At 48.6% G+C, this 25309-nt stretch overlaps 1 protein-coding gene across 9 annotated transcripts in view; it reads left to right on the top strand.

The window, feature by feature from the left end:
* Positions 1-25309, top strand: part of igsf21a (immunoglobin superfamily, member 21a) — a 148585-nt gene that overhangs the window by 54013 nt on the left and 69263 nt on the right. For 8 of the 9 annotated variants that reach the window (XM_055508707.1, XM_041070803.2, XM_055508708.1 and 5 more), the window contains one exon: positions 18982-19094. In XM_055508707.1, the coding sequence (XP_055364682.1) occupies positions 18982-19094 (113 nt within the window). Of the gene's footprint in view, positions 1-7318; positions 8453-18981; positions 19095-25309 lie in introns of those variants that run through there. The other variant, XM_029150399.3, reaches the window with a different exon arrangement.

Raw genomic sequence — 25309 nt, forward strand, 5'->3', positions numbered from 1 at the left:
ACGTGGTTTGTCTTAATCATAGCAGCAGGTGGAGTGTATTTAAAGCTGTGATTCTCAACATCATCCTCTTTTTTCTTTTTTTTTCCAACACATCCTTTGAATTTAATATTTTCTTCATCGCCTGAGGTTGAACTTCCCTTTTTACCTCGTGGCTGCAGGGCCTGTCACTTAGTGCGTCAGCGACTGCTTAAGGATCTTGCTCAAGGATACGCTCTTATTTGTGGATGCGCGGCGGTCGGAGTGTGAGCTTTGCTCGTCAGGCTCGTTCTTCAAGCTGCAAAGTTGAGACCCACAGCAGTTGTGTGTATCACTGCACTTCCTGTTTGACCAAGTCCTGCTTCAACAGTCAGCATTACAGTCCGCTGCCACAAACTATTTCTATCCTAAGGTTTCCTAGAGGTGATCGAGGGTGATGGTTGGTTTCCTCCTTGTTCTAAAACAAGCAGAAGGGCTCAACATTTGTTGTTTGTCAACGTTTTTTTTCTGCTTCGATCCAAATGATCGTAATTTTGTCACACATTCGACGCCTCTGCTCGTCACCGATCACTTTTAAAGCTACTGAACTGCACGGGCAAAGTGTGGCTCATAAACACAGCCCTACAATCCAGCCAGGTTTGCTCTCCCACTGTAAAATATCACCGAGGTTTATGAACACGCAAAAAAAAAAAAAAAAATCAATGACAAAAAAATGTCAAACCCTCCAAAATGGCCGGGAGAGGCCTCGCGCTCGCGCCTCCTTCCAGCATGTGACACGCGGCGGTGGAGGCGCCTCATTAGGCCACATGAGCGGCGCGGCTGTCACGGGTGACGCGTGCGTGATGCGCGCGAGGCCAGGACCGGCGCCTGTGCTGCCTCCCTGTCTGAAGCCGGCGTTTGATTGGGTTGGGGACGGCAGGTGAGCGCCGACCCTCAGGAATCAGCCGAGCTTGTCACTTAGCGCCGGATGCAACATCCGCCGACGCGCGGCTTGTTAGCAGGGGCCGCTGTGATTGATTGGCACCTATTTATGAGTGGTCTCGCGCCGCTAGCTCCCAAAGTGTTCCGGACGATTAGCCTTCGTTAGCCTGATTTCCTTGGGGACTTGGCAAAAAAGTGCTTTTTGGCATTGAGCAGCCATGTCAAATGACTCCATTAATTAGCTCCAGAGCCAAATTGACAGCGTTTAGGATACGTTGGTGCATCGTAGCCCTTCCCCTGCTCCTCATCACATTTAGTCTCGCACCTTGAAATGCAGCCGGAATCATAATGGAAGTAGAAGTGTCGATTAGCCTTTAGCACTGAGCTCGTCTGAAACCTCCTGCGTCCTCTGCTCTGCCTCCGTTACAACAGGGCTTTGTGTACGTGTTGTTGGGTTTTCAATTATTTCAAGTGGTCAGTAATGTATTGCATCATTCTTTCCGAGCGACTGCTCTGCAAACATGACATCAGCAGATGCTATTTTGGGTCGCGGCTGTCGTGAGCCGGGCCTCGGCGCCTTGTTTCGCTCATATGTCCGTTTCGGCGTGAACTTCGCCGCTGCCGCTTCGAATGCGCCGCCGTGTGTCTTGTTCTCAAGTAAAGCTCGAGCTGACATTTTGAACAAAAAAGCAAATTGCCAGTAGAGATTCAAGCTATTTAGAATAAGCATACAGTAACAATAATTTAGGACCTAATATGATCATTTATCTTCTTTGTATGAGGCTAATTTTTTATACAGTTCTGCATAAGCACATCTTAGCATGACTATAGATACGTTTAATAATATTCTGCCGAAGTGGTTTAGTCTATTAGTAATTTTTCACAATGCAATTGTAATACACTACAGACTCCAGCTCCAACGATCATTATTCTCTATGAGTCATGAGCCGCATCAGGCAGCTTAATCCATCACCGGGTTCAAGCGACCTCGTTTCTAGTTTCTGCCGGCCTTGACGAATCTATATCACCTTTTCTGGAAGCCTCATAACTTGCACTCGACGCTGCTCAGTTGTCACCTGATGAGCCTTGGTTTTATTTTCTCAGGTATTGTTTTCATAGCGCAGAGAACTGATTACCTCCATCACTGATTTGGACCTCGTGGAGGTTCGCACTGTTCCTCGCTTCAGATTCTCGGCTCCGGTGAGATAATTACTTCTGCCACTCACTTACTCACTTTTTGTGCCAGTTTCCTTCCCAATCCAACTGTTATGCAATCTGCAAACTTGTATAATAATCTTGTTGTATAATAATCACTGCCATGCAAGGCTGCTGTCAGCACTGTCTGCTGCTGCAGGGATGGAGAGACTGCGGGCTTCAGAATCAATCTGACTCCATAATCCACAATGTACATTTTTAAAGATGCTAAGTCAGAACTTTATTGGTGTTTTCCAAGCCTTGCATAAGTCTGCATTGTTTTCTGTTGCAGATACATGTGGTGACTTCCTTTTAGATGTAATCTCTGTTTCTGTAATCGGTGCCGTGACTCGCAGCAGAACGTAAAGGCGCGTTCAGGTTCCGAGCGCGCTGCATGTGCAGACGTCTGGAGCCGACGCTTGTGCTGCTCTCGCTTTAAAGCAGAAATGTGAGGAATAGTTTGAAGGCGGCAGTGAGAGGCTCCGTTCAGACACTGGAGCTCAGTCCAGCCGGCAGCGACTCATTCCCAGCCAGTGTTGACCGCAGCACCTGCTGGTTAAAATAACAAACATTCTCAGCAGGACGTTTCAGCAGCCAGTAATTCATTAAGCACTTTGCTGCCTAAAGTGCTGCGGTCTGGGTTTTGTCCAAGTCGCTTCCATAAAAACATGTTTGCTCTAACTTATTGTTCTGCAGCTCAGACCCCTTTGGGTTTTCTTTTTATTTGGGCCTCTCAGAGACCATGACGCAGCCTTTACTGTTTGTTGCTCCAGATGTTTCTGCAGCTGCTGGGCCTCTGCTCTGACGGTGGGTTTGCTGTTTGGGCCGACGTGTTGCCGTCCTGACAGGACAGAACCGATCGGTGAGCGCTGGGCATGTTTTGGACCTCGTTTCCAACGATCTCTGCACCAGCTACTCCCGATTACCTCGATCAAGTGTGTCCAGTCAATCGGAAACTGTAGGATCGACCGACCCTCGGCTCCGCCGTGGTCTGAGATGCTATCTTGCAGCTTGCGGTGTCAGGGCAGTGGCCCTGGAGGAGCCGACGCTGCTCACCTCTGCTCTGTCCGGACTCCCTACAGAGGTCGGTGAGCCGTGTCGAGTCTTTAACCTTGAATTGAATCCTAAGGCCCCCTGCTGTGTCTACGGGCCCTTCTTTATGCCAGGCCAGAGGAGAGGTCTGTCTTGGATAGCAGTTTTGCCACAGCAGAGTGACAAGTTGTAAATATCAGCAGCTGCCAGAGGTCCTTTAGACTTCTAAATGCGATATGCCACTCACGGCTAACTGTGTAAACAATACTGGTCACTGCGGTGCACTGCAAATGTTGGCCCAAGTCTCCTCGGCACAAAGAGATAAGACTGCCGCTTCACTTAGCATGAGATCCAGCTGCTTTCCATGGCGTGTCTGCCAAAACAAGCTGCTCTTTCTTTCTACCTTTCCCTTCGCGTTGCTCCTTTCTCTGCACCCACACCACATAGCGATCCATGACAACAGCTTCGCCGCTAATTAGCTGAATGATGCAATTAGGGCCTCTTAGGGCCCTCTGGTCACCGGAAGGCTCCGTCCTAGAGATCAGAGATGGAGACGCCGCCCATTGTCAAGCGAAGGGTGTGAAGTAGCCTCTCGCTATCTATTCATCTTGCCGACCACACAGCGCTCATTAGGGCTGCACTTACGCTCTAATGAGGAAGCGGGAGGAGTGTTGGGGTGGAGGCGCGCCGCGGTCGTTTTATTTTCGTTTGAAGGTGACCAGCTGCACGCTCCGTCTCTCCCCAACTGTCTGTGAAGTTGTTGTCGCGTTGTCGCTGGTCTCTGCTTCTTCCTTGACTTCCCTCGTCCGTCCGCTGCCGCTCTTCGCCGCCATTCAATCACCCGCGCTTCCCTGTCTGGCGTCTCCTTCACCGGAGCTTAGGTGCGTGTTGGCGCTCTCCTTATCGTGAATAATGTGCATCAACTGCAGAGGTCAAACGGAATGGATTCTGCGAGATAATGACTGGAGTGATGGTACCCGGGTGCCACCAGATTGTGGAGTGTCTGAGCTTGTCATAAAACGACAGGGGAGGAGGACGCTGGATGCTCACGGTGTCCTTTAAGCATTATGAATGTCAGAGGAGGCAATGTCGCAGCGGCCCTGTTTTCATCCCCGCCCATCTCCGGCTCCCTCCACCTCTCCGTTTGACACCAACAATCGCTTTGTCATTTTCTTCTTCATCCAAGCAGAATAAAGGAGCCAGTTCATCCTTAGGTCGCGTATCCACGCACAGTATTTACACAAACTCATTCTCTGACGGAGTGACAGCCGCGGCAGACGGCCCCGTGTCATCATCCACCATCTCATGCTCCTCAGACCTAATATTTATTGCCTGTGTCTTCTTGTCATTGGGTGACTTTGATGCCTCTCTCCTGCGTTAGTGGAGGTTTGTCCCCTTCGTCTCAGACCCCTCTGTATATTCTTGAGATTTACTGCTCCGGTGGCTGTTTCCCTTTCTCTTCTCCTGCTGCAGCATTTAAAACCCAGGAAAACATTACAAGTCAAGGGAACCAGGGGCATCACTCTGCTGCCTCCACTTTGCGGCTCTAAACACTGAGTTTCAGCTCAAATTGGATCCTATTAAAAGTCAATGAGCCATTGTCACATTATTACAGACCCTGGACTTGACAGCTCACAAAGTAATCTATTAAAACCCCTGAGTCACTATGAGGTGTTCCCAGCTAGTGAACAACATTAAAATTGATATTTGGGGCAGAGGATTTCACCTGTCACTGGGACGGTGGGGCTATTATTAAATAATACGTCTATGAATAATCAAATGAATAAGTGAAGTAATAGACCTGTTTTATTCACACAGCTGTGTAGATAAGTAGAGCAGCTCTGGGAGGAAGCGGGTTAGGATCACACAGCCTCATTAACAAAGATTCCTACTTCTCCTCTGTCATGACATTCTCTAGTCTTTGAATCCTACACTTGCACAGATTTCTGTCCCGATATTTTTGTGCAAAATTCTACAGTATTAAGATTCTAATTGCAATCCTCTTATTTTATTATTGCAGTTTTGAAATAATTAATTCCATTTTACAAAAGAGTTGAGGTCTTTTGAAATCAATAAACGTTGCACCAGCAGTTAAACAGGATGTGCTGCTTATGCAGCATCACAATGAGATGATGCGTTCAGCAGCGGACACTCGTGTCTGTGTGGTTTAAGCACGCACCGTTGTTCGGTGGGAGCCGTCAGGTGAGGTTTGCAGGCTGGGCATCGTGTCGCCGCCCTGTTGGAGCTCCCTGTAGTGAGATGGGAGCAGAACAGAATCAGCGGAGATCAGTGAGATCAGGTGGTTTCTGTGTCTGCTACATGCATGTATCATCACACTACATTGGCTTATTAAACCACTACACTGGCCTTTAGTCATTTTCTGTGTAGAGTGTGATAAATCTTTGTATTTGTATCCTCGTACATGACTTTGACTTTTTGTGCGTCTTCAGCTTCTACATTAGAAGTTCTGGGGGTGCGTTGCTAGAGTCTGTGTCTGTGGCCTAGGCAGGTGTTGATTTACATAAAAACCTTGCCTTCTGCAGCTTGGTGGATTGGACTTCTTTAATAATTTATACTGTCAGATTATTTCCCAGAAATGATGTATGTGTGTTCTTTTCGCATTGAAGGTCGATGTTGGATTGTGGGCTGTAATACACCTGTTCCCTCATCGCGGTCGGTCCGGCCTTACAGGCGCATCCTCCATCAGTGCACATGTTCGCACCTGATTCCACCAGCTCCCAGTGACTGTAACTCAGGGCCCGGTGGCCACGGCTGACCCGCTGCATGGGGTCAAGGTTTGCTGCACATGTTCTTTATGTAGCGCGCCTTGCTACAGTGGGAGGCTGAGACAGATGAGCTTCCTGAGTGAACATGCTGCAGAGGACCTAAGTGACAGCAGGGATTTCCATCATTTAACTTTATGCCTCTCCTACTCTGCCTCCATGAACACCAATCCTTCCAGCACCAACTGGCTTGTGATTAAGCAAACACACGGAGGGGTTAGCAAAAGATTTACTGTGAATATGCAGCGTAATAAATACAGTATACAGCACAGGCAGTGAGACAATTATATACTGCATATGCAGCAAGTTAGCAGGTGTGAAGCTACGTAGCGTTGGGTTCAGTTACATAGAAACCTTCAGTCTCTGCCCAATAATGGGGTTTATGGAAGTTTGTCACGAATTAGATAAGTGAGTGGTGAAAGAAGATTTGGGGAGTGTTTGTGCAGAAGGTAGCGTCCGTCTGTCGGAGCCGCACCTGAAGTGCACGTGTGGCCCAACACGGATGCTGAGCAGGAAGCCGTGTCCTGACCTCCCGGCTGTTAGTGCGCCGGCGTCGGCTTGCTCTGTTTTCCGTGAGGACGCGCACGTTGTTCCAAGCAAATTCGATTACTTTTGACACAGATAAATAATTGCCTGCACAAACACGAGTCAAATAACATGGAGGCAGCGTAACCAGAAGACGTATCCAAGCGTTGAGCAGCTTCTGTCTGTGTGACACATGTACCTGTCTGCTGCAGCCAAACTTCCCTCATCACACCCGCTACACACAATTATTGCCTTCTCGGAGGCGTGAAAGGATCTGTCAGAAATAATATTGTCCTTTGAAGTTGTTGTAAAGAAAACTTTTTTAAGCTGTTTTTTATTGACCAGTTTGGAGCCGAACTCAGCCAAGGATGGGACAGTAGCACTTGAAGCTGTCCAGACTGTGATGTCTCTATTAATTACTGAATCTAAACCATCTAGCGTAGAACCCACTGAGCCTTTACATGGTGCGACTTAAAGCTAGCGCTCATTCTAGATACGAATATGTGACGATGCATGTGCCGTAGAGGCCTCCTCCTAATAGTCGTCTGATCCAGCATCCTGTACTATTTTCTAGATGGCAGTAAATCCAAGTCGTGGAGCAGAAAAGATTTCACACTTCACAGTTTGACACTTAGCAGGCAACAGTTTGCTGGTGGTTTCCGCTTAGCTCCCAAAGGGTGCCGTGTTCCTCTGCTGTGCATTACAAGGCTCAGCCTCAGCACCGAAAGCAGACGGATGCAGAACCGGTGCCAGAGCCATTTAGTTCAAACGCTTTCAACATATTTGTGCCAACGTATCCGCGTGCGTTCAGTTCATATCTTTGCTTTTTTTTTGTCTTGATGAGCGCCGCTCATTGAAGCCAAAGAATGATTTGACGCGTGTGTGTGTTTATGGTAACGTGTGCGGCCTTTTATGCTGCGTCGAGGTCCCGCTGGTCTTTCAGTTCTGTGGAGTTTATTTAATTAAAATACACGGTCATGTGGAATTGCACCAGTAAGACAGCACAACCAATACGACAAGTGTAATTTGCAATATAGATAATTAACATGGTGGCTTTCATTTAGTTCCTTTTCACTAAATAGAGTGCGTTGCCAGTTCAGCAGATGTGCACAGGAAATAGAAGCTAGAGACACATGGACCGTGCACCGTCTTTGATCTCATAAACCTGACAGATGTGATTCATCCGTGCCTGTTTACAGCCGTGCTTTAATTCCCCTCCCATCCCTAACACAGTTTAGCCCAATTAACACAGTAGCTCTTTTACTAACAGTGTGAGGGGGAGATGTGCATGTGTCAGAGCTGCAGTTGGTTACAGCCAAGTACTGAACAAGATCCAAAATGGAGGGACTGCTGTGAATACCAATGCTTCCTACTTCCCCTCACTCGAGGCGAGTGATAGGTCGCGGTTCCTCTCGCTGGCTATTTCTCACACTGCCGTGTTTCTCTCACTCCACAACAGAAACACTTCAGCTCGAATGCCGGGATGAGAAAACATAACCCACCGAGGGACACGGGAGAAGGAATAATTCAGGGACATAATGGCGGGAGTGAGATCAGATGAACTGGCATCATTTTGGAAAAAGTCCTCCATTCAGGCTTCTGCACTTTTAGAGAAACGCTTTTCTGTGTCATTTTCCTCCTGACTCCAGGTTTCATTGCTCTCATGATCATGAACCTGAACAAGTCTTGAGGACACTAGCAGTGTGTTAATACATTCAGTGGCCATATTATTGGGTACAGCTGTATTATCTGTATAGACTGGCCTTTTGTCCCTTCACCCTGAAAGCGTTTGAGCGTGATCCAGTCTGAAACGCCCGTGCTGACATTGATCTCGCATCCGGATGACTGCATGGCTCCTCGTCGCTCCGTCTGAACACCACTAAATGGGGAACTAGCCGCGGGCTGACACCATGGCTGCTTTGACTGTCCCACCTGCCATCGGCTCGCAGCGATCTGGGACGCGCCGCCGAGATGACAGCCGAGCGCGCGCGCGACATCACCCTAATGAAGACTGATTAATGGTACGTGCCGCCACCGGGGAACAGCGCTGACAGCTGATCAAATAAGTGTCTGTGTCCAATCTGTGAAAGCGCCTTTGGTTCAGTCAGAGATGACAGGGATCAGCGCTGACCACGGCTTCAGAGAGAAGGTGGCGCCGCTCGCTACAGCGGGGAAGGAGTAATCCCATGAGCCTTTGCTGTCTTAGTTGAGCTGATAACATGATGTACTGTACGTATGCCAGCAGCAGCCTGCATAAGCATATTAGCATCATGCTCACATGTCGTTCTAACTACGCTAATGGGCAGCGTTGAGTCTTTACTTGGCATCCGCCCAGACATGGCTGACAGCACTGGACGAACTGGAACTCGGTGACTCCAGTAAACTCAAAGCCACAGTCATCACCTGAATGAAGGTCCATCCTCCCGGGACCAAGAATGATCCCCATTCACAGAGAGGCGGCCGTCGTTTTGTCATTCCTTCCATTTCAGTACATTACAGGCTGCGGGGCTGCACCTTTAATAACACCCATGTTCTTTTCCACTGATCCACCGGTGGAACACGGATCCCAAACACAATTTTTAGTCGCCAGACAGTGGAACGTTCTTGTCTGGGCAGGTCGGCCTCCTGACCTTAATCCTGATGAGCAAATGTTTTGTTGGCTGGAGACCACACGGAAGGTAGAAAACCTCTGAAACAGGCGAGACACAAAGATGGCTACTGCAGCGAGGCGCTGGCAAAGATACCAGGGATTAAAGGGGCCGTGGGTCCTGCAGCGTTTATCTGCCGCGGATGTAAACAACCTCGAGTTAACGCGTAATGAAATTCAGCAATTTAACCTCAGTGTCATGGTTTAATTTCAGATCCACATGCGGAGCCAAGAGAGGCAGTGTCAAATTAGAGAAGTGTTGTTTTTAAGGGTAGGACTGGAAGATGCAGCAGCGCAGTCTCTGACCGTAAACTCTGACCCTTCGCCCTCCGCGGCTCCCGCGGTGACGTTTGTGCTGAATCCATAGTCCGACCTCGGCGTTTGTGCACCTGCAGGACGGGGAGCGGGCGTGAAGGTCACCGTTCGGGCCGGCAGGACACATTCCCCAGAACAGAAAGGAGAGGAGCTGCAGTGGCAGTCTCTAATCCTCTTTAATTTGTTTTCAGATGGGGCTTTGGAATAGCAGCCGGCTCCCTAAGCAGAGATCACATAAGAACGTGGGCTGGGACAGCTGTCTCCTCTTCTGGCGCTTTTTTAATACAGGTCTGCTCGCCACCCCACCCTGCAGTGAATAACTGGAGCTGGGCTGAGTAGTTACTTTATGTGGATTTTAGTACAAAATAAATAAAGTAGGAAATGAAAGTGGCTGGGGTGATGGGGGGTTGTTTTCTGTTTTTATCAGCAGTCATGTGGCCTCTTCCTCCTCCTCCTCCTCCTCCTCCTCAGCTCTCGACACAAAACAAAGCTTGTAATTGGGTTTGGGTGTGTCCCCGTTCTCCTCGCTTTGACGGCAAAGGTTGACTCGTAAAGGAGAAAACATAAAAGATGCTCTGCCCCCCTCCCCAGCCCTGAATCCCCCCTCCTCCCCCCGCACGCCGGCATGCCCTCGCAGAGGTGAATGGTACCGCCGGATACGGGACTGAGCCGTCTCCTGCTGGAATGATGGAGCACATCTTGAGGCAGAGGGGGTTTAAAAGATGCCGCAACAAAGCGGGCCGCGGCCGCATCCAGGCAGGGGGCTGGCATCCTTTTAATCCTCACCCAGAGCTGAGGAATCGGGATGCGAGTTTCATTTTTAGCCCCCCTCACCCTTAACAGCTTGCTCTTTATTGATGATCGAACCCTCCTTGTGTAGACTACGCCCTCACTGGGCGTCACTGGTGCCCAGCTACTGGTCTAACTGGCATGGAGACACTGCCTGTCTCTGGACTACAGCACATGACGAAGCTACTAAATGGAGCTTTACATTCATCTAGATACATCTGAGGACATAAAGACTTGAAGGCGTCGCGTCGCCAGCTCTTCTCAGTAAACTCTGTTCCGTCCCACGGTGCCTTGCACAGAATCGTCCCAAGCGCCTCTGTTTATTTGCCGCTCTTTGAACCTGTAATGACACATCCAGTGATGGGATTCTGTAACCCCGTGCTTCTCTCAGATCTTTTCACTTTGCACTTTTTGTCATCGTCTCACCTTGTGCAGTTTGATAGCTCGCTTTGAGAAGAACTTAACAAAAACTGTTTTTTTTCTCCCCCTGCTGGGTTCCTCTAACATGTTGCCTTCACTCATTTCTACTTTGATTTTGAAAATGTCTAACTGATTCTCCTGCTGCATGAAGAGCTGTGAACGCGTAGACTGAAGCCGACAGACACTGGCTTCTCAACTATTCTGGACAAGTTGTGGACAAAATGACATCTGCTCACTTACATAAACCCGTTTTCAGGCACTGGGAGCAGGTTCGGGAAGGAAACCCAGACCTCCCTTCTTCCGGTCTTCCTGGGGATCCCAATGCATTCCAGGCCCCGGTGAAATATATAATCATGTCACACAACCTGATCCTGGCCTGGGGTCCTCTCCCGGTTGGAGGTTCCCAGTAGATGCCAGAAGGAAGGCACTTAGATAGATCTCACCTGGCTCCCTTTGGTTCTACTCGAGCCTCCTTTTGATGTCTGGACTCTTGACCCTATCTCCAAGGCTCAGGAAGCTCCTTTCAAAATGTACTTCACTGTAAGAAAACCCATATGAATCCTCCTCGCTAATAGAAATGTACGCTCCACTATCAGAATCACACGTGTCACTATCACAGCACCGTGGGTCGTATTTGTCAGGCAGATTCAGCCATTTATATGTTAATTGAGTTCACTTTGTCAATACTTCTTCTTGATTTACTTCTCTATTTACCTTTATTAAGGTAAAGTGAATCTGTTTTGGGCCCAAAACAGTGAGTAAAGAACACCAGCTGTGGAAAATTGAAGTGCCTGAGCGAGGCCATAAAGTGAAGAAAACGAGAGCGAACCGGTGCGAAGATGCTGCGCGTAGTCACTGAAACCGCAGCAAATGGCCTTGTTGTACCGCTAACAATTCAGCCATGATGAATTGACTCTGCACTTTATGTTCCCTGCATGCTGGACGTGTTGCTCAAATCCAGCCGCTTGACATTCAGAGCGACCATTTCTCCACACGGCCCCCGTCTCCTCCCTCATTTCCTGCCATTGCTCATGACCTGTGGTGATGCAGGGGTCCACAGATTGAATGCACAAACCGTGATTGATACCCCAGTGAGTCTGTCTCTAGGTTACCACAACAACTTGCTTCCCTGGTAACAACATCATGACTTCTTTGAGGCTTTTATTAATATGGCACCCAGGTCCCGTTTATCTTGTCAAAAAAAAAATTGGGACACTTTTTCAAGGCTTCGTAACATATCAGTTTTCTGAGCTTCTGATTTGTTTTGTGTTTAATAGTTTTTCATAAAAAATATGAAACAATGCAATAACAATATGAGCGCTTTCTTTCCATATGCTTTTAAAAAAACACATTTATTACAAATACTGTATCACTTTGTATCACGATTGGCACCAAATGATGGGTGTTGTTCCAGGTCCTGCTGCTTATTTGTGACAGTTTCTACAGACTGCATGTAGAATGCTGTGTTTGCATGCGTCATCCATGTCTGCTCTACCAGACACACGTTACCTGGGCAGACAGGTAATCAGAGACTCATAAGATGATCCATTTGGAAGCAGATCCACTCAGAAACCGTCCCCAAGCGCGCGGTTAGACGGGAAATGACTTCTCATCATGTCTGAAATGCAGCTATTTTCGCAAGCTGACATGCAGCAGCAGCGCCTGGTTTCTGTCTGAACTATTAGAATTGGCAGCCACAGACAAATCACATCATTTCCAGCTGCAGCGATAACGTCTGGATGGAAGACGTGGGCTCGAGATAAACAATCAGCTGTTTTCTTTACCATAATGAATCCCTGCATCCTGGTGCTGAGAGCGCAGCATCACTTGTTGTCCTGATCTAAACCTGTATTGACAGGATGACACACCTGTAACATCTGGGTGTTTGTAGCTTCATGTGATTGTAACTGAATTTGTTGCAGCCGTCTTTGCTGTTGCTTACAGTGAAACGCATATCCAGCTTTTATTTTGGTGGGTCTTGTGCGTCTGACTTGCCTCCATCAGCTCTATCTTGTGTAATCCCAGCTCCTCGTTAACATGCAGCGCTCTGCTCACTGCAGCTGCAGAGCATCCCTGACACATGCTCGGCACCGCTGCTGAGACCACAACGCAGGATTATTTTTTTCTCAACTCACCTATTTTGGTCTGTTTGTCACACGCTCTGGAAATATGAATAAACAAATGCACGGCAAGCCTCCACGCTCCGCATGAATCAGACTTCACAAGCCTCCAGAGCCGGGGCACATGCTAATGGTGCATTTATTCCTGCACACACGTCCCCGTCAGATAAGCTGCACAGACATCTGTTACTGATCCGTGTGCGCGTCGCTGACATTTTTCTTGATGCTGCGGCCGTGGAAACTCGTCCCCTGAGGCCACTTGCATTTTATAGTAGTAGCCGTTGTCTCTCTCTGTCGTCCTCTTACTTTTACACTAAGGCTGGTGGCTGCAAAATCGCACGGCGGGTTTTATACAGGATCCTGAAAAGCCACGGAACCTACTCTCGTCCAACAGATGAGGAGACTCACATATTCTTGGTTTGCAGGAGGTGAAACAGTGTTTTAACTGAGGCCATAACCATATAGTTTTTATTATATCGTAGAAGCAATTCTGTAATTCACTAGTTTGAAGCACATTGTAGGCTTGTGTTGTACAGGTAAAACAGTGACCCCATCAGACCGAACGCGGGAACTGTCTAAGCTCTGAACCGTACGTGGAGTCACAGGCAGTAGAACCGGAGGCGAGCAGAGGACGCGCCCAGTGGTGAAGAGTTCAGCAGATGTTAGACAGAAGCAATGAGGCCATGCACAAGATGAGCCGTACCAGCAGAGAGCGGGGAGGAGGGGAGAGGACCTCCCACGGACTCAGCACGTGTTCTAAGCCACAAAACTCAGACAAATGTTCACCTTTTGATAGATTTGAAAGGATATTTAGACACGGAGACGTATGTTGTGATGTTTGTACTGAATTTGGCCCAGACCTTTGGTGATTTTTCTTTCGCCGCATCACCTCTGCTTCGAGGAGCCGGCTCCCATTCTTCTCACCACTGACACGAGTCCACGCGCACAAGGCCCTTCAGAATAAAAGCGCGCTGATGGAGTTCACAGCAGGTGGGTGCCGTCGGTGAAGCGAGACCTTCTCCACGGCCCCGCGGTGCGTTCATGGTCAGTGTGAGTCGGCCGCCGGTCGTCTGTGCACTCCCGCACAACGCACACCCTTTGTTGAACATTCCTCAGCACATTCCTTTATTACGTAAGGTCACTGTAGAACCGCTGGCTTGTTGAAGGTGATGTATTCACCAAGGATTCAGGCGACGCGGCTGAATTGTTGGAGCCGCACGTACGCGCGTGATGAGGGAGTTTGAAGCTGCTTGTGTTAGTTTGGACGCCGGTGTGTGACATCGGTGAGGAGCGGGAGTCTGACACAGGTAGCTGCAGCTTAGAGACCCACACGGTGACACAGGCTGTCAAACAGGCCCCGTGTTGCTTCGCCCGCAGAGGTCTGGCTGCCAGAGATGTCACACGGCCACATGTCAGCAGAGACGCGAGACGCAGCATCAGGAATCAAAACAGGAAATCTGACGCTGTTTCCTCCTCCGACGTGGGATAAACTCTTACCGCTGGACGGGTTCAAATGTCCTGCTGTGTCCGGCTCCGTCTCCTCCCTGTCAGAGTCCTGCTTCCTCCCTCCTCCGCAGACGTGTGCTCAGGTTAACCGGCTCATCTGCCCACAGCTGTTAATGGCTGTCTGCCGGCTCCGTGACGGGCCGTAGAGGGGCCGGGCCCGGCTCCAGCTCCCGCACCCTTCACCGGAGTAGCAGTTAGGATAATGGAGGGATCGAGGGATGTCATTTTCCACTTATTTCCCTGTTCTGCATCCGCAGAGTCCACGCGCGCTCTTTAGCCGAGCGGAGCATCGCACGCTTCCACTTTCTTTACCTTTTCATTGCGCTTTCATCCAAGTAAAGGTGGGTTACGGCCATAAATCACCGGGCACAATAACGGGCATATTTGGGCCGGTCCATCATTGGCTGTGTTTTGTTTTCTCATTGCATCCTGGCAAATTGCTGTTATTAATGGGAGAAAGCATAGTTTGCAGCCCTCATTAGATGTTGTTCCAACAGTGCCTCTGATGGATTAAGACAAGCCAGAGGCCTTGTCTGCCTCTACAACCAGCTAATATGAGCCAATTAAATGCCACACACTTCCTGGCCACTCCACACTTGCCTATGTGCTCTTTCTGTGATATCCAACTCGTCCGCCGCTGATTTATTTCAAGGATTTTCTGCACTAGGGTTCGATGATAATGAATGATGTCCCTCTTTTAACGCAGTTATTGTCTCTGGGGACGCTGAACACTCTCCTTTCATCAAGTGCGACTTGAATCTTGATCTGCACTTTTTAAAATTACCTTGAGTAATTGGAGCCGCGGTAACTGTTTCTAATACAGTAGGTGAGCGTTGACGTCAGCGTCGCAGCTGCTTTAAGCAGAACAGCTGCTTCGTGCAGATGCAGCTCGTGCGTCGGCTGCTGGGAGCATCAGATGAACGTACCTATTGTCTTTAAGCTGCGTCTGAACTGGAGAAGAAACATCACGGCTGAAACTTTCCCAGCCGTGATGTTTCTGTATGTAGTCTCTCTCTCCTTGCGGTAAAATACTCTGTGTAACTCATCGATAACGGAGGTGGTTTCATTTCCCCAACATTGACGTGATAAGAGTCGTTCTGTACGCCTCTCCGTTAATTAAAGCAGCGTCACGGTGAGTTGAGGAGAATAATAAGGTGTCACGTTGTTTGCGAGGCCCTCGTGGGTCCAGTCGGAGCGTCTCGGCATCTGGCACAGCCGTTTCCAGATGTGCGTTAACGTTTGCTGTTGATCCGTGAGCTGAGTCGAAGCGGCGTCGGCGCCGTCGTGCTCCCGGCCCGATTTATCCGGGGTTTTAACAGGGGCATCAAACGGAGCAGATATATTGCTTTATTGGACCGCTTACAGCCGAGAACTGGCAAAAATAATGTGTCTAATTTATGAACACATTTGGACGGCGCCGCGTCGCGTGGGCGCGTCGTGCTTCGTGCCGCCGCCTGCGACGGCTCCGCTTTCTTGTTTGGAATGTGAACTTTCTGGCACCGGAGCGTCACCCGTGTAATTCCCTCTTCCCTTCCCTTCCGATTGATCCCCGCAAACACAAACGCTGTGTTATTTTTATGGTATGGCACAATGTGCTTACGCTAAATCACATAGGCAATTACGATCCCGAGTGTCTTTATTGAACACTCAAAGCTGCTGAGGAAAATCAAGTGCACCTTTGGACTTTACAGCTGATTGAACCTCCTTTACCAGCAGCAGCCTCAAACAAATGTCTTCCTGCTATTACGAATCAGACCTTTGGAAGTCCTGGGCCATTTATCCTGACAGATCTGCTTGGGCTTAACCGCGTCCCTGCGCTGCCTGGTGTGAACGGCTCTGTCTCGGCTCCGCAGCAGCAGCATCTTGAGCGGGTTACGGTCTCGCTGTCACCGAGCCACTACAAAAGGCACAGTCACTTTGATGGCTGCGACCATTGTCCTGCTGCATCAGTCAGCTTCAGCAGAGCTCCAGCAGCTGGACATCGTCCCCACGCCGTCCGACCTGTCTGTATCTGCACCTGGACGGACCGTGGAGCTCGTTAGCCCCGATTCACGCTCTGTAAAGGCCCTTTTACGTGAGTGTGAAGGTTTCCAGGAAAACACCTGGAAAACAAGGGGTTACCAGCTCTTTGAGATGCAGCTTTGCGCCTAAGGAGTCGTTTTAGCTGAGTGCGAACTTCTGAGAGTGGCCACTGCACTAAATCATCTCCATTTATAGACAGTTGGACTGATGGATATCTACATTCTTTGAAATCACTCAGAGGCCTTTTTTCAGCCTCATGCAAATCAGCAATTATTGATTCTCCGTCGTCCCTCTTGCTATGCGTGCTTCTTGCCAGCAGATGTTACTTATAAATAGAAAACGCAAAATCTCCTGACCTCAATTAGCTTTACTTGATGTTGTTAGCTGAGGGCGTCACACACTTTATCCAACCTGCACGCTTACACTGTATGGCTACAGAACATAATCCATACAGACAGAAAGCTCCGGTTCCTATTGTGACTTAAACTTGCCACTGTGTAACATCCTTCACCAGCTTAAAGTAAACATGATATGTTGGACTTGGAGCACATATTTCTCTCTTGTGGGAGACGAGCACTGAACTGCTTAGTTGGCTTCCTCGTTTCTACCTCTCTCGAAATCCCAGACATTTACAAGAGCGGGCTGTTCCCCTCATGGGTTTGTAGTAAGTGGTTGGGATTTTCTCTTAAGAGCGTCAGCGCCGTGTTAATGACACACAGTCTCCAGAAAGGTTTATCCATTCAGTTTCACTCTGGTGGGGAGATCTCTGCAGCCAATTAAGAGTTTTTAATACGCATAACTAGATGCATCGACATGAGAGAAATGTGGTCTTCTGTTCACCAAGGCCAGTGCCAAAGACTGTTTTACATGAATCCACAGGTGATGAGCCAGTGAGAGTCAGGTGATGAACTCATTTGTACCTAGACCTGCCTCAGATCAGTCTTTATAGATACAGTAGCGCTCACTGTAAAGGTAAACCCAGGTAAAAGATTGTTTTCAAACCTATGAAGCAGTCGATAATAGTGAAAGTACAGTACTTCTCCTTTTAGCTACGGTACCTGTGAACTTTATGCGGCGGCTGTGACAATGAATGTTAATTCCTGGTAAATGTAATAATTTTCTGCTCTTGAAAATCCACCCATCCATCATCTCCACCGGGTCACAGGTGTGTCTGTGTTGGTCCCGGCTGTCACTGGGAGAGATGGAGGTTAGAGCCTGACCGGCTGCTTGTCCGTCAGAGAATCGATAGACTTAAACATGAGTTCTTGGTGTATTCCATCAAATATTTTAGTTCATAAAAACATGCACTCATGTAGGATTTTCCACATTTAACACTGGCTTTGAGTCACACTTTTATAGTGCAGCTCTGTCTGCTTCCTAGTGCTTTATTGTCTTTTATCAACACCACTGTTTGTAATACAGTCCTCGTTTTACCCAGTTTTATTATGTTTACTGTAGTTCCGTATTAAATCGTGAATGTGTCGGCCGGAGAGCTCGCTGTCTGTCGGTGGAAGTCATCCCACGCTGTCGCCGGCTCTGCGGCCGTCAGACGTAATAAGATGTTCTCTTCACCGCCGTGTAAACTGGACGTGTGTTCATGAGCGTCCCCGCATTTATAGTCCAGTGTTTGGACACATCCATTTCCTCTCGGCTCTTTTCACTGTGACTGGGTCATTTTTTCTTTTTGCATCCTATCATTTTATTTGGCAGATTCCATCTCAAACCCTTATGTTTGTACAGTTTGTGTGTGTGAACCAGATTCTTTAGCACACGGTCGTCGCGCTGCCTATATCAAGGCACTGAACTTTGTTGAGTTGTTGTTGTTGTTGTCAGTCTTCGTGTGAATGTTTGCTCAGTGTTTGCTGCTGTTGACTTTTTGTGCCTCTCACTGCATAAGCATCAGTTCAATCCTAATGGAAAATATAAGTATCTTCAATTATGGAACAGTAGGGAAGCTGTGGGATTCAGTGCAGCTAATAAAAACGGAGATTGTTTGATTTCTAAGTATAACATCACACGCTGTGATTCAACAATAGCAGAGTCCTTTATAATACATTTGTCAGCTGTCGAGACTTTGCTTCTGGCCCTTAAGATTTTTCCGTTGGGGTTTTTATATATATGTATATATCAATTTAACCTTCCTTACATGTTCATGGGTTGAACATGTTCCTTCAAGGCCAAAAATCTTCAGCTAAACCGTTGAAACGTACAAGAATGCAGCTCGAATGCCATCTTATTAGCGAACCAATCATTTTCCCATTTATTCACATTGCACATATTTTCCTGTGACGATAAAATTGAAGACTCACAATAAATAGCACTACTTATTGTTGGATAATAACTACAATTGCTGCACATGGTCTGTAGACATTAGAAAATGGCTGCAAAGAAATTATATTTGTCTGAATTTCAAAATCAGATAAAAAAAATTATGCAAGGTCAGTGAAAAATGAGCTCTTTCATACTTAAGTAACTACCAGTGAAGTGTTGCTCACCAGTGTACTTAACCTCTATGTGGGGGAGTGCTTGTATAAGCATGAATCACAGCTTTATTCTAAATGAGACCAGTGAATCTATTTAGTGATTCATGTGCTGTAAATTCATAACGGCTTTACTGTTGTCAAATATTTGCTTCAGCAAGACAGAAGCGAAGTAAAACATCAAAACTTACATCTTGTTCATGGACGGTGCTTTTGTTGTAATAAAAATCTCCCATCCTTTTTCTTTCCAGGATATTTGACAGTTACCATAGAGCCCCTGCCTCCTGTTGTTGTGGGAGAGACTGTTACTCTCAAGTGTAACTTCAAAACTGACGGAAGGCTTCGAGAGATCGTTTGGTACAGGGTGAGTACACCTGTCTGCACGTTCAAAGCTTTTCTCACGCTGCCGGCGTCCTCCAGAGCTCATGGCGGGACGCACGGCTCTGTTAGCGTAGCCACCAAACAAGCTGCGGCTCTGTTGGTGTAGGCGGCAAACGAGCGGCGGCTCTGTTAGCTTAGCTGGCAAACGAGCGGCGGCTCTGTTAGCATAGCCACCAAACGAGTGGCGGCTCTATTAGCGTAGCCGCCAAACAAGCGGCAGTTCTTTTAGCGTAGCCGGCAAACGAGCGGCGGCTCTGTTAGCGTAGCCGCCGAACGAGCAGCGGCTCTGTTAACGTAGCCGGCAAACGAGCTGCGGTTCTGTTAGCGTAGCCGGGAAACGAGCGGCGGTTCTGTTAGCATAGCCGGCAAACAAGCGGCAGTTCTGTTAGCGTAGCCGGCAAACGAGCGGCGGCTCTGTTAGCGTAGCCGCCGAACAAGCAGCGGCTCTGTTAACGTAGCCACCAAACAAGCTGCGGCTCTGTTAGCGTAGCTGGCAAACGAGCTGTAGTTCTGTTAGCGTAGCCGGCAAACGAGCGGCGGCTCTGTTAGCGTAGCCGGCAAACGAGCGGCGGCTCTGTTAGCGTAGTTGGCGAACGAGCGGCGGCTCTGTTAGCGTAGCCGGCGAACGAGCGGTGGCTCTGTTAGCGTAGCCGGCAAACGAGCGGCGGCTCTGTTAGCGTAGCCGGCAAACGAGCGGCGGCTCTGTTAGCGTAGCCGGCAAACGAGCTGCGGCTCTGTTAGCGTAGCCGGCAAACGAGCGGCGGTTCTGTTTGCGTAGCCGGCAAACGAGCGGCGGCTCTGTTAGCGTAGCTGGCAAACGAGCGGCGGCTCTGTTAGCGTAGCCGGCGAACGAGCGGCGGTTCTGTTTGCGTAGCCGGCGAACGAGCGGCAGTTCTGTTAGCGTAGCCGGCGAACGAGCGGCGGTTCTGTTAGCGTAGCCGGTAAACGAGCGGCGGTTCTGTTAGCGTAGCCGGCAAACGAGCGGCGGCTCTGTTAGCGTAGCCGGCAAACGAGCGGCGGCTCTGTTAGCGTAGCCGGCAAACGAGCGGCGGTTCTGTTAGCGTAGCCGGCAAACGAGCGGCGGCTCTGTTAACGTAGCCGGCAAACGAGTGGCGGTTCTGTTAGCGTAGCCGGCAAACGAGCGGCGGCTCTGTTAGCGTAGCCGGCAAACGAGCGGCGGCTCTGTTAGCGTAGCCACTAATGAGCTGTGGCTCTGTTAGAGTAGCCGGGCGGCGGCTTCGGCCAGCTGTGTGGGAGGCATCGCTGGCTGCTGCTTGGGAATTTGATTTCTCAATCCGCTGGTCATCACCATTGTTTCTTAATAGTTCACAGCTGGCGCCTCAACAGTTATTAAAATCCCAGTTGGTGTCTGACGCTGCCTAAGTGCTGCCAATAATTAAATTGCAGTAGGAGGAGGGAAAAACAGCAACTTCGGGGGAAAAATGCATTGTTGTATTGTGTGTGTATGTTAAGGAGGCGCTGGAACGGTTGCTTTTAACATGTTACAGTAACAGAGAAGGACGTCGCTGTAGCTGCTGCTTTCACATCTGCGGAAGCTGCTAAGTGCTGATTGAATTTGTGTAACGAAGTGGAGGCCATAAACGCTGGGAGCCGAGCGCGCGGGTTCTGCGTTGTGCTACCGTTGATTTAACTTCACTGCTGAAGGTTTCCCAAACAAACGGCAGGGACTCTGACGTCATCAGGAGTTTCATGTTTCTAGGTCAAACGCTGTAACGCTATTGTGTATTCGCGAGCGGCCGGTCCAACGCTAAAGGCCCGACTCACCTCGGTCTCACCCTGCGCCCTCCACAGGAAGGAGCCGCGCGGTTAATGAGCGAGCAGCGCTTTTATTGCTCGGGCAGGAGGTCTGTCTGCACCGGAGCTTCTGCTTTCTCCCTTTCATTACTGTAAAATAAAACAGTGTCTCTGGCCCCGTCTTGGCAAATGCTGACCTTTCAAGGTAGGACAAAGAAGATTTATGGCACTTTACACGCTCACCTTCGTATCATATATCACTTTCATTGCTGTAACAATTTCATTTAATCAGGCGGTGTTTGCAGAGCGTTGTTTTGCTTATATTCTGTCACATTATGTGGATTCTGTTGCTGAAGCTGGACTTTGAATAAGCGCTCTGAGAACAGGGCCGCTCTCTGGAGGAAAGTAAAACCATTCCAGCAGCAAACGCTCAGCCCGACCATTGATAAATTATAAATCAATTATCCGTACTTGACTGCCAAAGTTTCTTTAATCTTTGCCTTTTATTTGACTAAACACTGTTGACTTCTCGCTTTACCTCCTGTTCAAACGCACCCGGGCTCGATACCCACCTGGGGAACGCTCCTATCTAATCGAAGCAGGCTAATCACACACAGGACTGAATGTTTCAGGACGTGCTGGGATCTTTAAATGCGTGACACATCCACACTGTGGTCAGCATTAACACGTCTTAGGGTGTACTTAAGATGGGCCTGATTACATTAAAGAGCCTTCCTCCTGCCTTCAGTGTAAATCTCAACACTATGTTTCAAAGGAAAGATAAAAGTCAGGGATTTGCTGTTTTCTCATCAGTGCATCACTGATTGTTATTGCTATCACTGGATTTTGTATTTTATATCCCCCTAAATCATTAACTAGGTTAATTTTAGCAGCAGAAAATCTGACTGCTGAAGATTGGGAAGCAGTAGGTGACAAACTAAGCAGCAGGCATTTATTCCTGCAGCTTCACTCTTTACCCTGATAAAGTTTCCAGCCGTCCATTACCCATTTCAGCTCCCCTTTAAGGGATCAGCTCCAGGACAGTCTGTACACCCTGGACGGGCCGTCAGTCTGTCACAGACCTGACAGTCACATCTATGGAGGCTGAAATTGGTTAAAAGGAAATAAACAAGAGCGACGTGGGAGGTTTTGCTTTGCTGCTGTTTAAAGTTATATGCGACAGCCCAAAGTCAATGAAGTGGACATGTGTAGCCGACGTCTGAATGAGCCTGTCGCCTGGTTGTCAGTAGCGGTGGCATTGACTGATCATGCACAGCTACAGACTATTGTCCTTAAAGTTGGCCAGGAGGTGGATGAGCCGGATGGCGACACAAACACGGCGCAGGACGTTTCCATAGTAACAGAAACAGCTCATCCTGAGCGGAACGTGAAGTTTAGGTTCTTCCTGCACTGGAGCGAAATATGATATTAATCCATTAACCTCAACTGGTCAAACCTGAATGTTGATCAAACGTCGCTTTAACCGTAGTCAAAAGCAACATCAGGTATTGTCGGACGCCTCTCATCTTCTTGATAATAATCGCGGGCACGGAATCCCTGATGAAAGCCCTTATTTTACAGAGATGACACGAGATTAGCGGGTGGACAAAGCTTTGTTAGCGCTCCAGATGTGACGGCAGCCGCCGCCCCCCGAGTGCCGACCTGCTTCATGCTAATCTCTGCTCTCCTGCCCATTCCAGAGCTGCTCCGTCTCCCCTGACGTGGCTCCTCTGGGATCCTCTCTCAAGTGAATCTGTGAAGACACTTGACTAATTTGCCGCTGATGTTTCTGGCAGCGGAGCCGCTTCTCTGATACCGTTATCGCTCAACCGTGTCCACCTCTGTTGATGTCATTATATTACTTTATGCCTCAGCCATCACATTCTAGTTCTGCCACGTGACTTGTGATTATCACCATCTGAGGAGAAAGTTGCTTCTGTAACAAACTTCAAAATAATCTGCTGGTTTCAGAGACGACACTGAAGGTCAGAGGAGGAGCCTTCATTCATCCCATTAGAACAATATGAGCGAATGGCACGCTGTGAAGGCTGCGACTCGCTTTTTAATCACATCCACATCATTATTCTCTCAGTAAATCATAAACGCTCTATAAGCTCGTGTCAAGCATGTCGCTTTGTGTTGTCAGTTAGGAGTTAGATTGGTCATAAAGCTAAAACAAATTAAAAACTACAATAAAACACGTGTTTTCAAGTGTAATTAGCTCGACCTCACCTGGCAGCCATTACTGTGATGTCTGTGGCTCCCAGAGTTATACGACGTTAGCGCAGCAGCTCCTCTGCGGGCGGATCAGGACCAAATCAATAGTTTATGTCTAGAAAGGACAATAACCAAAGACAGTCATGAATCTCAATCATCAGCTAAACACCATTGAAAGCTTGTCAAAGTTTAATGAAGCCATCTGCCTCTGCACATCCAGCCGCGGCTGGCTTTACGGCGCATGTTAGCAGGTCACCCCTCTGCTTAAGCTAGGCGCCGGCGCCGCGGCTCGTTAGCAGACGGCCTCGTGGCTGCTGGGAGGCCTCGCATGCGAACGCTGCACGCACGCGTCTTCCCTCTCAACGTACTGCCATTATCTTAGCAGCGCAGAAGTGCTGAACGCGTGTACTTAAGTGTTTGCCAGCTGTGTTTGGACACGGGCCAGCTGCCGTATTTGCTTTGAGGAGAAGACGATGTTTATATTTGAAAATATGGAACTAGTTTTGCACATGAAAACACTGACCTGACTACGAGAGCCCTGTCTGACTTACAGCAACAAACTTGTTGGGGATGATAGTGCGACTTTTGAAGCCTGTGCAAACTCTGAGCACCTCGTCTCATTCTAATACCCCCAGCTGGTACAATGCCTCTGGTTGTGTGTTTCAGATCTACTTGTGGCCCACATTTTGACAAATCCTATTAACGCTGTTGACAGTGTCAAAGCACAATATAACAGCTATGCAAATGACTTATCTCTTGTCACAGTCTGCCAAGAAATATAGTAGTGCACCACCTGAGGGCTGTGTGTCACTGGATTTAATGTTTTCTTTTTCTGGCCACATGTCGCCTTCAAATGCAATGGACGCGATACGTCGGTAGATACTCCACCAAGAAGTGTTTTTTCTTCCCCCGCCAGTAATCCTGTTTCCTGACTGTGGAGGGACACAGAAGGCGTCATATGTTAAATCCGAGTTTAAAATCTTGGAGACAGGGTTGCCTGGGCAACTGCAATGCGAGTACAGACGAGAGCTCGCCGAGTGCGCTCGCACAGCACACTCCTGTGGGGTTTTGGGGTGTCTAACTTCAGTCCGTTCTAATGGAGAGGAAACGCGCCTCCCTCGCGTTCCTCATAGATTTGCATGCGAGTGCTGATGCAAATTAGAATGATTAGAGACAGTCTTAAGCAGTGTCAATGCCGGTGACAGACTGGAAGCCGCTGTGGGTTATGGGCAGACGTGCTGTAGGAGCCGTGGTGGCGCTGAGGGCCTGCTCAGTCGGACCTCAGACTCCTGGAGCGCGCTCACGCTGCCTCCGCCATCGCCTGCATCCCCCTGGCGGACCTGCTCGTTAGACAGCGCCACGGTTCTGCACGCCGCCCCGGTTCTGTACCAAACGACCTTCAGCTCCCTGGTCTGGACACAGCGACGCTAATTATCCTCCATTTCTGAGTCTTCCTGCTTCAGTGTTTGTTCCAAACAGATAACATTTATTGTGACGTCTATTAAGTTTGTCTTTTTGTGCGTTATTAGCGCTTGTGCTCACTGAGTTATCTAGTTAGTGTGCCCCACTTGGCAGTAGAGGTTGTTGCTGTCCTCTGTGGACTGTTTGTTTGAATGCAGCATCATTAAAACAGCGACGCCGCATCCAGTCCGGCTCTGCACACAAATCCACCAGAGGGAATAACTTTACGTTCATGTGGCCTTTTGAAACACGTTTTGTTACTCGTTTGTACTAAACGCGATGGGAAGTTGCACCGTTGGCTATAAACGTCTGCACGCGTCAGACTAAATGTTTGCAAATGTTTACTTTATTGAAGTGACAAAGCATGTTTTTTATGATTTGCTAAATATTTCGGTCCCTGTTGTTTTTGTCGGACCCTCTAGAGCCATATGCAGCATGATGATAATACATTTTGCAATCAACAAGCCACGTAATTGCTTGACACCCTATTTACACACAGTTTAGCGCTTGTACGGCAGAATTCAATTTCCACGCTGCACTGTGGGGCTGTTGGCGTGTTGATGTGGTCATTGTCTTCTCCCGCTCAATCAAATCCCATTTTACTGAGAGGAGCTCTCACAAGTGACGGCTTTCATGTGCTGTTTTAATGGGTTTGTAGTGGAAATTGAAGGGGCGCGTTTATACGGCGGCGCTGAGACTCGCTGCATGTGAAACCCTTCCGTCGCCGCCCCGGTGGCGTTTCCCTCCACGGATGCTTCCGGTCGC

The sequence above is a fragment of the Betta splendens genome, chromosome 5, assembly GCF_900634795.4.
Source record: "Betta splendens chromosome 5, fBetSpl5.4, whole genome shotgun sequence".
Taxonomy (NCBI): domain Eukaryota; kingdom Metazoa; phylum Chordata; class Actinopteri; order Anabantiformes; family Osphronemidae; genus Betta; species Betta splendens.